This window comes from Manacus candei, unplaced genomic scaffold (assembly GCF_025592945.1).
Source record: "Manacus candei isolate 608988 ecotype Guabito, Panama unplaced genomic scaffold, ASM2559294v1 h1tg000063l, whole genome shotgun sequence".
NCBI lineage: Eukaryota > Metazoa > Chordata > Aves > Passeriformes > Pipridae > Manacus > Manacus candei.
Window position 1 is genome coordinate 1,902,698 of NW_026138111.1, and position 16,694 is coordinate 1,919,391.

The window sequence follows — 16,694 nt, forward strand, 5'->3', positions numbered from 1 at the left end:
GTAAGAGGGAAGGCATTAGCTGGCATCCCTGGCTGGCAGAGGATTTGGGGCAGCAAATCTGTATTGAAAGAAGCCAAAATCCAAGTAAGTGAGGCCATCAGCGGGTCTTTCCACACGAGGCTCTGAGTATGGCTTTGCATAGGATCTGCCAGGTCTCCTCACTGTCCGATCAAGCTGGTTATATTCAATCAGCTGGTTATATTCACAGAATGATTACGTTTCTGTGTGTTTTGTTTCTGACTGGCCACAAGGATTTTATTACAGACATAATGGTTTGTTTAAGCAGAAAGACTACTTTTTTTTTTTTTAGCTGGTAAAATAAGGATAGTTATTTGCCCTGCTTATCATGCTCCTGCTAGGCAGAAACAAGCTACCCCCAGGCTCATACAGGGACATCACAGAAGTCCCAAGGCCACACAAGACAGAGCTCCAAAGAACCAGTCCTTAATTGTGCATTTTAAGTAATTCATGCATTTGTTTTCAGGAGTACACAAGTTAACACATGAAAACATAATTCTTGGATACACAAATTACTTCAAACAAATTATTATCTAGTTCCCATGATTACATTATTAGTATAATTCAACATAGCAGTTTCTTGCTAGTTAAAAATAAGACTAGCAATGAATCCAAATAAAAATACTTCGTTGTTATTCCCTGATCAAGGTAGTTCCTATATATCTTATCTATCAGTATACCTGCAGCTGAAGTTACTTTCATCTGACCCTGCTAGATGACCATTTCTCTTGTCTCAGGTTGCTGCAAAGTCCCATCTGCACAGGGTCCTACACAAATTGCAGGGTTTTTCTCCACCCTAATGAGAGGCAAATTGTGATATGGTATTTTGTCTTCTATACCAAATATACAGAGTCCATATAGAATGCTCCTGTACAGATTCTAAGGAAGTTTGATTTTACAGTCTATATTTGATGTCTCAGGAATTGCATAGCATCTTATGCACTTCCCTGTGCATTTCGGGAGACCCCATGTTTCCCCTGAGCTAAGCCCTCAAACCTCTCTTTTCCTTCAGAGTTTGAACTTGGACTTATGAAGAGAATTACAGAACCTGTTTTCCATATGCCCATGTCTTCTTCATCATGGTTAGGGAGTTTGTCAGCAGATTTAAGGATGTGCCTCTCTAAACTAAAGTTTTTCAAAGAAGTTTCCATGAACTCTCAAGTAAATTTGGTATACTTCCTACACACTTGTTTTGAATAGGTCAGAAGCTCTCAACCCCACCACTTTGTATTACCACTGTGGAATCGCAATCTCAGTTAAACTCCTCTTTCCTGTGGCTCCATCTCTGGATCCAGTTGGGTTAAAGTCTGCTTACTCCCTTTGAAAACAACACATCTCCTGGTTCTTTCTTCTTAGTGAGCTAGTGGGCAGTGTGCACTTGTTGGGTTTCAGAGGTCACCTAGCAAGCCCTCAAGCTTCACACACAGCTTTTCAAGTACCAACCCAGCTTTTCTGACAACCCATGTCAGCCTCATTGGAGTCTCTAGCCTTGTCAGATTTTTCTCTTTGCCTTGCATTGCTGTTTTGCCTTATATTATTCCAGTCCTTTCAATGTCTGAACATGCGTTTTAATTTCTAAGGCAGAAATCACCAGCAGTGGTATATTAATAGGCATATGCCAGAAGTTTTAAATGGAGGGAGACCTATTTTCTGTGACTTCTGGGCATCAGTGCTGAAAATCAGCACTCTTGTTTGCTGTGGTTATTTGCTGTGTTGTTAGTACTAAGAATTACTTTACCTCAGAGGCATTGCAGCACTAGAATAGTACACATGCTGGACTTCCAAAATGTTAAAAAAATGTATTAAATCTTGATATCATAAACCTGGTCAGGACTTGAAATTGCATGTGCATGCACACAAAGATTTGCTGACAACTATACTGGTAAACTCTGCTGTATAGCACAAATCTTGGGGTTAATTGTCAAGACTCAAAAAAAGATACAGGCACAGAAATATACTTCTGTAGAAGTGGAATTCCAAAATTAACCCCTTCCAGTTAGGCACTGGTAGGAGTATCACAATTACCAAAACACAGAGGCAAGGACTGTTTGCAGTTGTACTGAACAAAATATAGCACATCATTGATCAGAAAGACATGACAGCAAGTGGAAGATGAGATGTGTTTGCCAATAGAGAGATATTATGAGGTAGTCATAGAGATTATGAGTTCTTCCATATTTTTTCAAATATTTCAAATTTTATCAAGTCTGCCATGTCAAAAGCAATGAGTTTAGAAGGCTCAAGAATCTCATAGGCTTGGCCCTAGGTGAAGGAGTAGACTTCCCTCTAACAGGAAAAAGGCAAAAGACAAAAACATCTCCAATGTTACTGGTCTCAGCCCCCAGGGCTCTCTCCCACCATCCAAAGCTCAGATGCTCAGTGAGGGAGGCATAGCCACCACTGACACCTCTGCTGCTGTTAGCTTCAATGAGACATCAGCTCCTGAAAGGCAGCAAAGTCTTGCTGCCAAATGTCAACTTTAATGAAGAAGCAATGCAGCCGAGCAGTCTTGGGGCCTATTGTCCATTTCTCTTTTCTTCTGAGCAAAGCTGTTAGGGGATCAGGAAGAGCTGTAGCAGAGATAAGTGAAGAATAGCACATGACAAGCTGTGCAGGCATAAAGATGTATGTGTGTGCCTCAGGGGCATTGAAAGGAACTATACAAAAGTCGATGCCTTTATCATCTGTTCAGAACTTGTCTTGCTTCTGTGCCAGCCCATTTGCGATATCGGCTAGCACTGCTTGCGAAATCAGATTTAAATGATTGTAATGACTTTAGTTAAATCTTAGCATTCCAGCTCAATAACAAGTCTACCTCCTTCTGCTTCCACCTCTCTCTTTTCAGGGGAGACTGCCCCATGTTGCTTCCTTCCAACTGCCTGTCTTCTCTGGATATTCAGATCCTCCCCTTTGCAGGCTTTTAGCTTTGCATTTCCCACTCCCCCTTGCCTGTGGCATAGAGGTGCTTCAAGCCCAAAGTGTCCCACTGTTTTCCTATCCCACAAACCACTCTGAGTGGCAAGCATGGGTGCCCTTGTTCAGAGGAGAGGGGAAACTGGATGCAGTCTAGCTTTGGGAAGGTTGCTGATTTTAAAAAGGGGAATGCAACCTGTCTGGAGGTAGGTCTTCCCATACAGAACTAGCTGGAGGCCTCTGGCAGAGTACATGTAAGGATTCCCAGCCCTCCAAGAAACTGGTGAACCTGAAAAGATTTTAATACTTGGAGGATGAGCTACTTTTTAGGAGAGGGCTCAGAACTGTACTACAGTAGAGGTCCTGCATGTCAAGGAAAGCATGGCACTGAGTTAACTGCAGCTGATTTCTAGCGGAACATTAATGCTTCCCCAAGGACAAGAAAGACAAGAGCCTTCCCCTTTCTCCCCCAGGGCACTCAATCACTTTTTCCTTGCTCATGACAGAATGTTTCCTTGCCCATCTTATGGTCTTTCTACTTGACTTCAGTCACTCCTTCTGAAACTTCACCTTCTCCACTAAAGTACATGGAGAACACAAAGATCCAAGTGAGGGCAAAGGCTATGTGACTGTCATGCCTCCAAACAGGGGGTTGAATGCCTATAAATTGTTGATCTTAAAACACTTCTCATTTCAGTATTAAATAACATTTCCTTATCATGATGCATTATATTCTGGGAGTCATAGTCATGCTTTAGCAGAGAATGTCACAGACACCATGAACGTGCATCTCAGTGGAGAGATTACAGTAGAGAAATCTGACCAGTGGCTGATGATCTTGTCCACTGCCAAGCAATTTCTTGAATCTTTCCATCACCTTCTGTAGGAGAGATTTCTCCTGCTGGACAATGACCAAGAGCAGGCACAGGTATCTGCCCGGGGGCTGTTTGTATTGCAGCTGTTTCACTGCTCCCCATCTGCCACCCAGGTTGCTGAGGGTAGCCCTGCAGATGGAGGAAAACTCAGCACATTTAGGAAAACTACCCCTCCATCTCATCTCCTTTTATTTCATTTCCTCTTGCAACTGTTTTTATTGTTTGTGTTTCTGACCTCTGTTGAGGTCAGATAACAATTAGCTGAATGCTTTGAATTCACTGTCTCAGTTGCTGAGTGCTGACCTGTGCTATTTCATGTACTGAATGGGTGAGTTGACCCATTTTCCAATAATGTCCATTTTATGACTGTCAAATAACCTTAAATGGTCATGTAAATGAAAGTGTGAACACAACAAGGACATCATAGCAGATGATGTCTGAAGTAGAGTGTAACTGTAGGAGGGCAAACCGTCAGCAAGGGGCTTTGCTGGCTACAGTACAGGGCAGGGTTTATCCAGGTGGAAAGATTTGCTAAATTTATGGTCAAAAGAAAATAAATCTGAAGCTTTTTAGCAAAATGGCCATAATGCTGAAGCCTGGAGTTTGACTTCAGGGCTACTTCTGCCCCAGGGCCCAATTGGGTGCTGTTTGTGTTGTCTGTGTGTCCAACTCTGCAGCTATTGCGAAGATCATATGCTGAGAAAAGTGATGATCCTGGGTTTCTGGTGTCTGAAGATACTTGATGTAAGGGCCCTAAGTTCTTGCACATGTGTTAAAGGCCCAAAGCAGTTGAATTTAGCCTCACAGAGAAACACATCCTAATAATTTTTTGATACACTGATCAAACTCCATCTTTAGTAACTATTTAAAAGGATCAAGTTGGACAACTTAAAACTTTTTTGGCATGGCTACAGCTACTGAGTTTGTGCCAGAACCTCTCCCCTGACAATTCAAAACTGCCTTCTTCTTTACAGCCTAAATGTATTACTGGATGGTTCATATCCATTTGTTCAGATGCCAAGGTTGCCCTTCCAGTTAAATAACTTTTCCCCCTCTCTGGGATCCATTCTCTTGTGTTTATACAGAGTAATCATAAAATTCTTCAGCACACCAGCACCATAAGGCATGCAGATCTGTTTTCTAGGCAACACTAGTGTTTTTTTAAAGGTTTTCACCTCCTTTTTTGCAAACAAATACTTACTGGCTCTGAAGTTGTTAGTTTTCAGGAACGAAAGATTAAACCTGATATTTATTATGGACTCTACTATAGGCTTAGATGTAGAAATTTTCTCTTTATCTTCATATCCCTTGCTTTTGAATCTCATTTCCACCTTGGAAGCCTGCAGAATTTTGCCATGTTTATCCTGAAAACAGTGGCTGGTGCATTTCCAGTCTTCCCCTCTCACTGGCAGGTTTAGATTTGCTTGCAATTGCAGTAGCTTCAGAAACAAGCTGGAGGCTTGATTTTAAAAACCTTCCTACCATCTTTGCAGTTCAATGTGTTAGTTACTTCAGTGCTTGGGATTGGAAGGTCCTTTCCTCCATCTTGAGCACATTATGGTAATTTTCTATGCTACAGTCTTGGAGGCAGGAGTTCCCATTTCTGTTCAGACATCATCTTCCTGTTCTCTATCATCCTAGTCATTGAAAAATGAGGCATAGAATTAGGTCCTAGCCTCAGTCTCACTCCATATCTGCTTTCCTTCTTTCTTTGTTAACCTAATGGAAAATTATTTGACTATTTGTTTCAATTTGTCTTGAAAGAGTTAGCACAGCTTGACTTTTGGCAATCTGTCTGTTAGACCTGCATTATCTAACCTTCAGAGTGTGCCTTTCTTTGCTGATTAGTCTCTTTTCCTGTAATTTCCAAGGTCTCTGTTCACATCTTCTTCCCTTTTTCCAAGGTTTTTGGGGGAGATAGGTGTTGAGGGTATAATGAAACCGAGTTTGCTAGTCATTCATACAGAGTTGAAAGTAGCCCTGGAATTTCATTCATCTTGTCAAGATAACTCAGAAAATTTACTTCTTTGTCCAAAAGAAATTCAGGGCATGCCCCACAACTGAGTATGAAGCTCTTCAGTTTAGTTAACTTGTTAGCTAGTTTCTTTAGCTTATCAAAAAGTTTGTCCCTCTGAAATATGCATTAAAATGCAGAAACATTTTTATCATATTCTCATTTTATTTAAATTGAATTGACTCATGGTCATTGAAAGTGGGATTATTTGCAGCTCTTCCTTCTCTTTACCAAAAGCATGTTTAAAATATCTTTGCTGTTTGGATCAGTAACTTGGGATGAAACATCAGCTATATATATCTCAAGCAATGTGTAGCCTATGCCATTCATAACAGCAGCAATTCTTCCATCTGTCTGCTGTAGCCTACACAGTATTGAATTTATTCATTAATTAGATCTAGTACATTCCAGTATGCTATGGTTTGATATGTTTTGGCTGAAGAACAGGTTCTACAAAGAGAAGTTAACATTAAATTAGAAAGCTGTAACACTCCTCTGTGACAGCATTCAAAATAAACGCGTTCAATGGTAAGTCTAGCATGTGAGAAAAGTGCCTTTTGGATATCCCCTCAGCATCAAACAACCTGTCTGCATGACGACTGACACCCAGGTCGTGGCCCTCAGCACATGCATTTGCAAGCGCCTTTCTCATTCCTGTGATCTCTGGGCATGGACCCCAGCTGACACACAGAGCTCATAACACACATTCTGTGGCACAAAGACATGTTATAAAAACTCCAGTGGGTTGTGACACAGTTCTCATGTTATTTTAGACACTTTAAACAGAAAAATGAGAAGAAAAAAATCATTAGATTGGAGGGCCATTGGACACCACAGGAGCTGATACAGCCTAAATGTAACTTTTGACATTTACCTTCCTGTGGGTTTCTAGCTTTACCACCTCCCATACCTGTTTCATTGTAAAGTATTTTTATCTCTTGTCGTGTATTATTTCAGTTTACCCACTTTTCATCAGTTAGTCATCTACCTCTGCTATAGCTGTTAGCAATTTGTTGTCATGACTTCCAGGGATTTTTGCCCACACAGTGATTAGGCCTGCATCCATTAATTGTTCCCAGTTTCTATATTTTTTCTGGACAAAATACCTATTGAATATAACTGTGGTTGGAACACCAGAAGTTCTGTTCTTTTACAAGGAGTCATTGGGATGCACCTTGTGAGTCACCTGCCACACGCTTATAAAAATCTACAGTGCTCTTAACACTGTACTCAAGCTAAGACAGTTGTTGTACTAACTAAATTATTCATAGAACTACGCAAATCTCAAAGTTTAATTATTGTAGCTAATGATCAAAATTTGGAAGTTAAATGGTCCCATGATGATACAACCCCACACAGAATTCTGTCTCTACCATATCAAAGAATTCTCTATCCAAACATGAATCCAATGCTTGAGGTCTAAAGCAGGTCCCCTTAGTGCAGTAAAATTTCTCTTACAGTTCTTCCCCGGAGTGATCTTAACTAAAATAGATTGCACTATCTTTGTTATTATTTTCTGCATATTTACAGTTTAACACATTCCTCACATATAACATTACTTTCCCAATTGTTTCCATCTTTCTGAATAATTAATTCTCTATAGTGCTTGTCTATGAGTATAGCTATCAGTCAACTATATTTCTGTTATCCAGAATCACATCTTGAAATAGTTGATCAAATTACTCCATTTTGCTGTCTAACATAACTAGCAGGCATCAAAACATCTATTATCCGTCAACTCAGCCAGGTTATCATGAGTCTTCTCTCCCTGTCTGTAACACTTCACTACCACTTTCCACAATATTATTTGCTTTCTCTTTACTGTCCAGCCACCAAATATTTGGTCATCTTTTTCTCTTTTCTTAAAATCAGCATGTGGAATATAGATATCTCTTTATATGTGTATATGCATAATTCTTGTCAGATTTGGCATTAAAAAGTCCATGCCCTAATAAGTCAAGTGGCCATAATTGCATCAAGTCTTTTATATTATCACAGAAATGCAGCGGGAAGTCCTCCTCCTTTTTATCCCCCTTAGCACCACCTATAAATGTTCTTAGTCCTGTGGAGATATTCAGGTTTCTCTACATCGCCAAGATGATGTGAAATAAGTAGATTAAAGTAGTTACTACTGAAGCCTCTCGCTTTCTCATCACATGGGGCTCCAGGGTTTTACTTCAAATCAGAACTAGTTCTGTCTCCTAGACCATATGCCCCCGTTATATATGTTGTTTGAAGCTTTCTGAAGGAAGATTAACCCACAAACCTTTGCTACTTCCTTGGGGGGGGGGGGTAGGGGGAACATCACGTCTGTGTCCTGGAGCAATTCCACAGGGCACCTCCCTTGTCCCACATGGGAGCCCAGGGTGCTGAAGTCCAGACAGGAGTTCATCATTCCAGCTCTCCAAAGACACTGCCCTTGAATCTTGAATTTCATTACACTTTTCTCACTGACTGCCTCATACCCAACAGCAGTCATGTGGTTAAAAACCCTCTATGAGTACCACCAGGAATTTTCAGTCTGCTTGTGCACAAATTAAGAGACTGTGTCATCTCCTTGGGGAGCCAGTTGTCAGCTCTCTGAAGAACCTCTGCAAAGGTGGACACTGTATCTGACAGTCTTCAAACAGAGTAGCAAGTAAGAGGTCTTATATGACATTTGCCTCTTTTTATTGCACAAGAACTATTTTGGGTATTAAGGATGCTTTGCGTGGTTCAGGAGTTTTCTCTTAGGTACAGGTTTTGTGGTGATGAAGCCCACATGTTGAGTCAGAATTTTAAGGTCCACATTCAGGATTGAAGATCTTTTGGAAATGAACTTCTATGCTCCTCCAGAAATAATCTGTTTTACATGCACCAGAACTGTTTCTGTGGATGGAGTCAGTAAATGGAGAGAATCATGGCATTTGCTTCAAAATTGCATATTTGCTCCAAGCCATGACATAAATGTAAACACAGAGGATTATTATCCCACTCATCAGTGCAGTCCATATCACTCGGATCAATCTCAGTTGCATAGATGTGCAGCCTCTGTGTTCCCTCAGGACTGTATGTGACCCTATGTCTTCAGCCACCTCCATTCAGCCTTTCTTTCTTTCCCAGGTAAAAGTTCCTGAAAGACTAGTCTTAATCACCAGTATGCCTGGCAAAAACTCTATTCAGTTTACTGGAGTTCAATGGGTCACTCGTTTTGTAAATACCATTTAAGGGGGGGAAAAAAAGAAAACAAAGAACCTCACAGGTTTTGGAACCACAGAGGCTTGAAGTCTCTTGCATGTATGGGTTTGGAAAAAAAAGAGCTGGCCAGCATAATTCCCATTCCATTTTTTTGACTCCTTTATCAGGAAACTTCCCATCATTGTATTTTACACACAAGCAGACTGGGTATGTTGTCAGGAAAAGAATGAAGATGAGAGGGGAGTCCTGCCAGCGGGAATTTCTCAGCACTGTTTTCCTGCATAACAGTCATCCTTTTTATAAATAGAGCCTCATTTCATGCAATGATATAATATTAATCTGTCACCGTATTTGGCACAACCATAGGATCATGAACTACTTGTTTGCTAATTACCATTTAAGCTCATGCACAGGGCACGGGCTGTGATAATATTAGCTTGGTCAGTCACAAGTCTGCCAGTGCCAACAACAGTTCAGTGTCTGTTTCCAATCTCTGAAAGTGTTGTATCTGCATCCTTTCATCTCAGGAGGTAAAAATCCTGGGTTCTCTCTCATAGTATGAATAATTTGTCATTCAGAACCCTAAAGGAAAACCATGTGGCAGTTTCTGTTAACTGTTCACATGAGAAAAAAATTTTTAAGAGGACAAGCAAGTATATATAAGGTATGTTTAACCACTGTTAATTATTTTTTAAAAGCTTGAAAAGCTTCACAAGACTCCAACATGGAGGAGAAAGCAGCTGTTAGGGTGATGAGGCACTGGAACAGGTTGCCCACAGAAGTTGTGAATAACCCATCCCTGGAAGTGTTTAAGGCTAGATTGGATGGGGGCTCTGAGCAACCTGATCCAGTGAAAGGTGTCTTTGCCCACAGCAGAGGGATTGGAACTAGATGATCTTTAAGGTTTCTTCCAGTCCAAACCGTTCCATGATTCTTACCCCATGTTTTGTGAGAATCATAGAACCATAGAATCATTTAAGTTGGAAGAGACCTCTAAGATCATCAAGTCCAACCACTAACCCTGCACTGCTGAGTCCACCACTAAACCCATGCCCCTAAGCACCACAACTGCATGTCTTTTAAATACCTCCAGGGCTGGGCTGTCTGCAGGCTCAGGAGGGTGATGCTGATCTGGTGTATTCAAATCACACATAGAAGACTGATATAGATCAAAAATTCTGTAGGAACTGATGATTTTTAAGTCTTTTCATTCATTTGGTGAACTTTTCAATTCCAGAAGTTTCTGAATTCATTAGAACACTATGTAGTAGTAGTAAAACAGTAGTAGCTTTTGTTATGTTTCCAGTTCAGTCACGTTGCTATTAGAGACAGTGGAATTTTAGACAACATAATGGGACCCATGTTTGCATTATAAACAGTTTCACTGTCTTAGCAGTTTCACTGAAATTGCATACAATTATTTTGATTTTTCAAATTTATTTAAAACTGAAAGTAATTTCCTTCTAGAGAAAAATCTTCTAATCCTCTTTAGAAGGATTTAAATGTAAAAATTTCTAGCAATGCAGAATAGATCTGGGGGTGGATTTCATACCTGTCTTTTCAGTCTTGTAGCTGATAAATGTTTCATATTATTGAGTAAGTCTGTATTCTTAAAGGCATTCAGTGCAAAATATTCCCTCAACAAATGAAGACTCAAGGTTGATTAATCTTACTTATGTTGAGCTTTACAGGTAAGGTATTCTTCGTGCATCTGAAGATGTTAACCAAGTAGTCATCAAGTAGAAAGCATCTTAAATGTATAGGGAAAGGAGAAAATAATATCCTTTCTTTGATAACTGTCTTTATGCAAAGGAATCTAGTCCAGCTACCATTTACCTGTGTGTCTTATTACCCAGAAAAGTCCAACTGCAATCAACAGAATGACTCCAGAAAGTTAAGCAAGTATATCAAAGCATGCAGGAACAGAATTCTGGAAAGATGAGTTAATTGGAAATCTGAGGAACACAGCTGGGAAGCAGTACACTGAATTCCTGAGATAAGGGTCAGTTTTTTTAATTACTTAGGTGGAAAAGAATGAAGTTAAATTACTTTTAGGAAGTACTAAGAACATGTCTGATCTGCTGTGTAATAAAAAACCACAGAGATGTCAGTATTTGCTAATTATTCGTGGACAATTAGCAGAAAAATCCCATGTCTATTGATCTTTAACTGAGCATTAAGCTTCCTCTTATGTTGAAGATGATTAATAAAAGTAAACTGGCTTTGATAGTTGCTGTTATATAGTAAAGAGAACTGTTGTCCACAGTTAGCTGGGTAAATATGGACATTTTTATAAATATCAGAAATTTGCAGATTTGCTGCATCATTTCGGTGGAGTAACTTGAAAGTGTGAGGGCAAACAACGGTTATTGTGAGAAATAATCTTTCTGGAAGTGTGTGTAACCAGCTCAAGAAAACAAATTATTTTACAGTTTGTCTCTCAGATCTTTGGAAGATCTTATGTAGTTGTGTAAATGAGTTAAGGCAGGCAATAGGCAATTTACAGTTTGTCCAACCTGCATGTTCTGTGTAGATTGGTCCTTACCTAATAGTCCTTGTTTCTGATCTAATTGCCCTTGAAAGTATCATAAGCTGTTATATTTTCACACAAATTAACTGTTCAGGAAGAATTTTTCAAATGCCTTAGGTGCAGTTTTTATTCTATGTCAGATGTTTTCTGCAGACATGCTTTCAAGGCTTTGTCTACAGCAATTGTGTAGCTGTCAAAAGGAAACTAGCATTCCTGAGCTCTGTTTACACACCTCTTTTCCAGTATTTCATCTTACTGATCCAGTGTAAGTCTGTTTTTATTTGGACATTAGAGCTATGCAAATTGCCAGTGCTTGTGCTTGTCCAGAAAAGACAAGAAAGTTGTCGCAGTTCCCACAGCTGCTGGTTGCACGAGCTACTTGGTGTATCAACTGTGGTTTCCAAGCAGAGGTCTGGCTCAACAAGTGCTTAAAAGGCTGAAAGCCACACAATGTGTTCTTTTCAATTAGCACATTTGCCTGCAATTTAGAGCACAGTGCATCAATATAACATTAGACTTATAAAGGATGGTTTAGGATCCATTTGATCTCATCAGCTATACTAAGAAAGAATGGCTAATGCTGGAAATGTGCTTGTTTCCAAGTTAGAAAAGACAGTACAAACAACTACTGAAAGCATATGGATTTTCTGACTCTTTTAAATGAAATAGAAAATGAGGAATGAACCCATTCAATATAATAATTTTTTTAATATTTTTCTTATGTTACTTTATTTTTACATCCTCTCCTGCTGAAGATGATTCTACCAGGAGAATTTTGGGGGTTTTGATCATAGGTCAGTTTATACAACACCAAGACTGCTGGCAACAAATGGGGTCCCACCCGTCTCAAAGGATCTTAGCTCAGGAGTTAGCAGAGCTCATTGAGAGAGCTTTAAAGTAGATTTGAAGGGGAACAGTGACATAGCCAGACTTGACAGTGATAAGGTGTGGGAAGGAGAGAACTATAGCAACCACACTAGTAACAAATGGAGGCTTAAGAGAGACTATCTCAATCAAGCACAAGCAGACAAAGACGTAACTACAAGACAGGACTATGGAGTGTCCCTTTGCACCCCTACTGGGATCTTGACACAATCAAATGGTTCTATAAATGCCTGTACACAACTGCACACAGAATAGAGAATAATCAGGAGGAACTAGAGATCCGTGTGCCGTCACAGGGCTTTGATCTCATTGCAACAATGGAGGCATGGGATAGCTCACATGACTGGAATGTTGTCACATAGGGCTACGCACTGCTTAGGAAAGACAGACCAGGAAGGCACTGGCCTCATTCACTATGCCCCACTATGTCAAGCAACACTTGGGATGTATCAAGGTCTGTCTTGGGGTGGATGATGAGCAAGTCAAGTGCTTATGGGTTAGGATAAAAAGGCAGACTAGTAAGGGTGACACTGTTGTGAGTGTTTGCTACAGGCCGCCTGAGGAGGAAGGGGATGAGGCTTTCTACAGGCAGCTTGAAGCAGTTTCAAAGTCACAGGAATTGGTTCCTGTGGGGGACTTTAACTACCCTGGCATCTGCTGGAGAAGAAACACAGCAAAGCACAAACAGTCCAGGAGGTTCCTGGAAAGCCTTGATGACAACTTCTTGTCATAGGTAGTGGAGGATCTCACAAGAACTGGTGTGCTACTTGACATTACAACTTCAGGAGAGCTAACTTTAGCCTCTTCGCTCTTTGAGGATCTTCTTGGAAGAATCCCATAGGAACAGCTAAACAACTGTGGCCTCTGTCCCTGCCACAGTACAGTTGCCCCTGCCCAGCAGAGCTAGTGATCAGTGTTGGCTGTCTTTCCATGCAGGTAAAGGCTTTTTGTTTCTCTTGGTGTTAAAGGGATCAGCTTTTTTGTGTTTGAGATGTCATGGGCTGGCTCCACAGGTAAACCAGATCAGAAGCTCACAGCAATGTTGATGCCTTATTTTTCCTAGAGGAACAATGTCATTAGTTGTGTTTTGAGGAGCATAATTTTTATGCATAAAACATATTTCAGTTAAAGGGGTACTGCCAACTGACTAAAAAAAATCCCTTTCTATTACCTATGTGTGTTACGAGCACTTAGATTACAAGAAATGATAGGTAGTTTTTTTCCTCTGTTTTAACCTGGTTGGTTTGTTTGCCCCTTGACAGTAACCCAGTGTTTCCTTTGAGTATCCAGGTTATTAATCATTTTGCCCTTTTGCTTTTGTGTGATCCTTTCATATTAAAATGAAGAAATCAATCTCACCAGGAAAATGTGATTGTAGTGATACAAAATCTAACCAGGGACTCAGGATGTACCAGGTTTTTTTAAGCAAGGTGTGCAATTGATACTGTATCTCAGGTTTTTGTATTAAATACTTAATCACAGCATGTAATTCTGTGACTTGTTTTTTAGTAGCCTAGCTTTGAAGCTCAGAATGAAAAAGTGCATTGCTTTAATGATAACTGTGTAGGTTCTCATCAAAATGAAAGTTTCGTCTCATTATCCCATTGTTCTCCTTTTCTTTTTTTCTCCAAGCTGCCTGTCTCGTCCTGGGTTGTATGATTTTTCCTGATGGCTGGGATTCAGATGAGGTAAAACGGATGTGTGGTGAAAAGACAGACAAGTACACGCTGGGGGCTTGTTCAGTCCGCTGGGCATATATCCTGGCAATTATTGGAATCTTGGATGCCCTGATCCTCTCATTTCTGGCATTTGTGCTTGGAAACAGACAAGACAGCTTGCTAGCAGAGGAGCTCAAGTTGGAAAACAAAGGTAGGACTGCTTTAGAAACACTATTGTTGGGTGGCCTTGAGGGCAATTGCTTAAAAACAATAATCAGTTTCATTTTATTTTATGCTTAAAAGTTGGCATGCTGGCTTACTTCCTACATTGCTGGGAAAGAATAAATGCAAGAGGCAAGAGGAAGTTTTGGTTTTCAGCCTCCAAAAATCTAAGAAAGCTTGAAATTGCCATAATTGCTGCACTATGCATGACTTAGCTTTTAGAGCTACAGATGGGATGTTATTGTGTTACTCACTTTTACAGTATTTCATTACCATTTACGTTTCACTGTCTCCATCTTTTTCTGTACCCCATGCAAGATTTGTTCATTTTGTTCCTTTAGGATTTTGCATTGTAATATGAATGTCTGTGATATAGCATATTTGTTAGCACAGTATATAGTAATGGGGAAGTGCTGGGGACTGGCAATGAGATGTATAATGGAACTGCCTATAACACAAAGCACCAGTGGACTAAGGATCAGAGACAGGAATGAAGAAGACTCCTAGTTCTTGTTTGATTGTGTTGCTTTGAGCTCATTAGTCAACTCATGGGAATCTAGGATGGTGTAGCAACTGAATATTCATGTAGTGCACTGGGGATAAAACACACTTCTAGATTAAGAACATGAAACTGGCTCAGACCAGTAGTTTATCATGCAGTTGTGAGGAGAGATGTTTTTTTGAAGTGTGCAAGTTTGGCTTATTTCTGCAGCCCCTTCCCCTTGTGCTCCCCCAGCATCCCAGCTGAATATCTGATGTGATAGATACCACAGAGGCCACGTCCCTGCCTTGTCTTTTTAATGGGCCTGTTGTCCCTGGATCTGTCTAATCCCTTCTAAACCTGCTGATATTGTCGGCTTCTCCAGCACTGCGTGGTTGAAGCTCACTACTGACTGCTAAAGAAGTACTTTCTTTTATCTGTTTCAAATTGATCCCCTGCTAGTTTCACTGACTGTCTCCAAGTGCAGGATTCTGCATTCAACTCATCCACCACCTTTGTAATTTTGTAGGTTGCTTCTAATAATAGCAGAGATATTAGGAGCCTTTCACCACCAGATTAGAAATCAAAAGCTGTTTGGCAGCCTGTGTCATACAAAAATAGCTGGTCTCAGTCCTGCTCCAGAAGGACCATTATCTGTATAGCTGACAGCACCAGCACAGAGGCCCCTGCTTGCTGGATTGCAGTCAGCACCCTCAGCCGAAAAATATATGGACTTGAAGATTGAACTGCATGCACTATTCCAGACCTTTGTGGAGCATACTAATGTTGTGGCTTTAGGACAGTCACTTGCAATTGCATGTTTACATCTGTTCTGAGGGCATCAGTTTCAAGGACTGTCCCTGTGGCCCTTCTGTAAGGATAATATTCATCTGCACTTGAAAATTAAAATACTTACCAGCAGAGCATTCACAGCTACGCCACAAGTACTTTTGGCATCGCCTTTGTGTCTGATTTGTCTACGCCATACAGAGCTCATGTACACAACAACTACTTGTATCAAAGAAACTCATCTCATTTGGCAGCTTGTGAGAAAAAACAGCTTCTGGAGCCTCATCACCTCTCACATCGCTGGCACAGGGCCTTGCCAGAACATTTGGTCCTCAGCATGTCAGAAAAAATCATTCAGCAGCTCGAGTTCCTTGGCTTAAACACAGAAACATACCACACCACTGGGTTCAAGACAAACCAGAACTCAACAAAAAGGGACCTACCCCACTTTGCCCTTCACAATCAAGCCTAATGATCACCACTTTTTAAACTGTCTTTCAAATTAAAAGAAAAAGAGTGAACTTGACTTCTAAAAAGGACATTCTCCACCCTCTTTCATGGAAAGCTTCTGCTAAGCAATAACAGGGCAAGTCTAAATCCCCTTGCAGCCCCCTAGCATTTCCCCATCTGCATATGTTGCCACCAGGCAGAGCCCCAGCCCTGAACACACATGAGGGCTTTGACACTTACCCCATAAACTGTGTCCCCTTGTCCCCTTGCAGGTTAAGAGATGGTGGAGAACTACTCATCAGCATTAGTCTACATGCAGAGTAGCCATGCATCTCTTGGAAATGGTCAGGATGCCAAAGTACTGACAAATGCAAATATCACTAGCACGCTTTCCATATAGACAAGAAGACTAAGGATATAAGCAATACTTCCCTCAGCTTTCCAAGCTGCTCTTACAATGTGAAGTCAAAGTCCTTATAACAAATAGCCATGAATATTAGACATGCTCCTATCCTTTCTTTCCCCTCCTCATCTGCCTGAGAACTGCCTTCAAACTTATGCTGTCTTCTGTTTCTGGACTAGCACATATGGATGAGGAACATCCCTTTCTCAGGGAAGAATCCCTGTGCTGTTGGTGCCTTCCAGGCTCAAAAACTACGGCTGGATAGTCATGGCTGTCCAC

At 40.6% G+C, this 16,694-nt stretch overlaps 1 protein-coding gene across 4 annotated transcripts in view; it reads left to right on the forward strand.

Moving 5' to 3' along the window:
* LHFPL3 (LHFPL tetraspan subfamily member 3) overlaps nt 1-16,694 on the forward strand; it is a 239,031-nt gene that overhangs the window by 147,532 nt on the left and 74,805 nt on the right. For all 4 annotated transcript variants that reach the window (XM_051805102.1, XM_051805103.1, XM_051805101.1 and 1 more), the window contains exon 2: nt 14,045-14,281. In XM_051805102.1, coding sequence (XP_051661062.1) covers nt 14,045-14,281 — 237 coding nt within the window. The remainder of the gene's footprint in view (nt 1-14,044; nt 14,282-16,694) is intronic.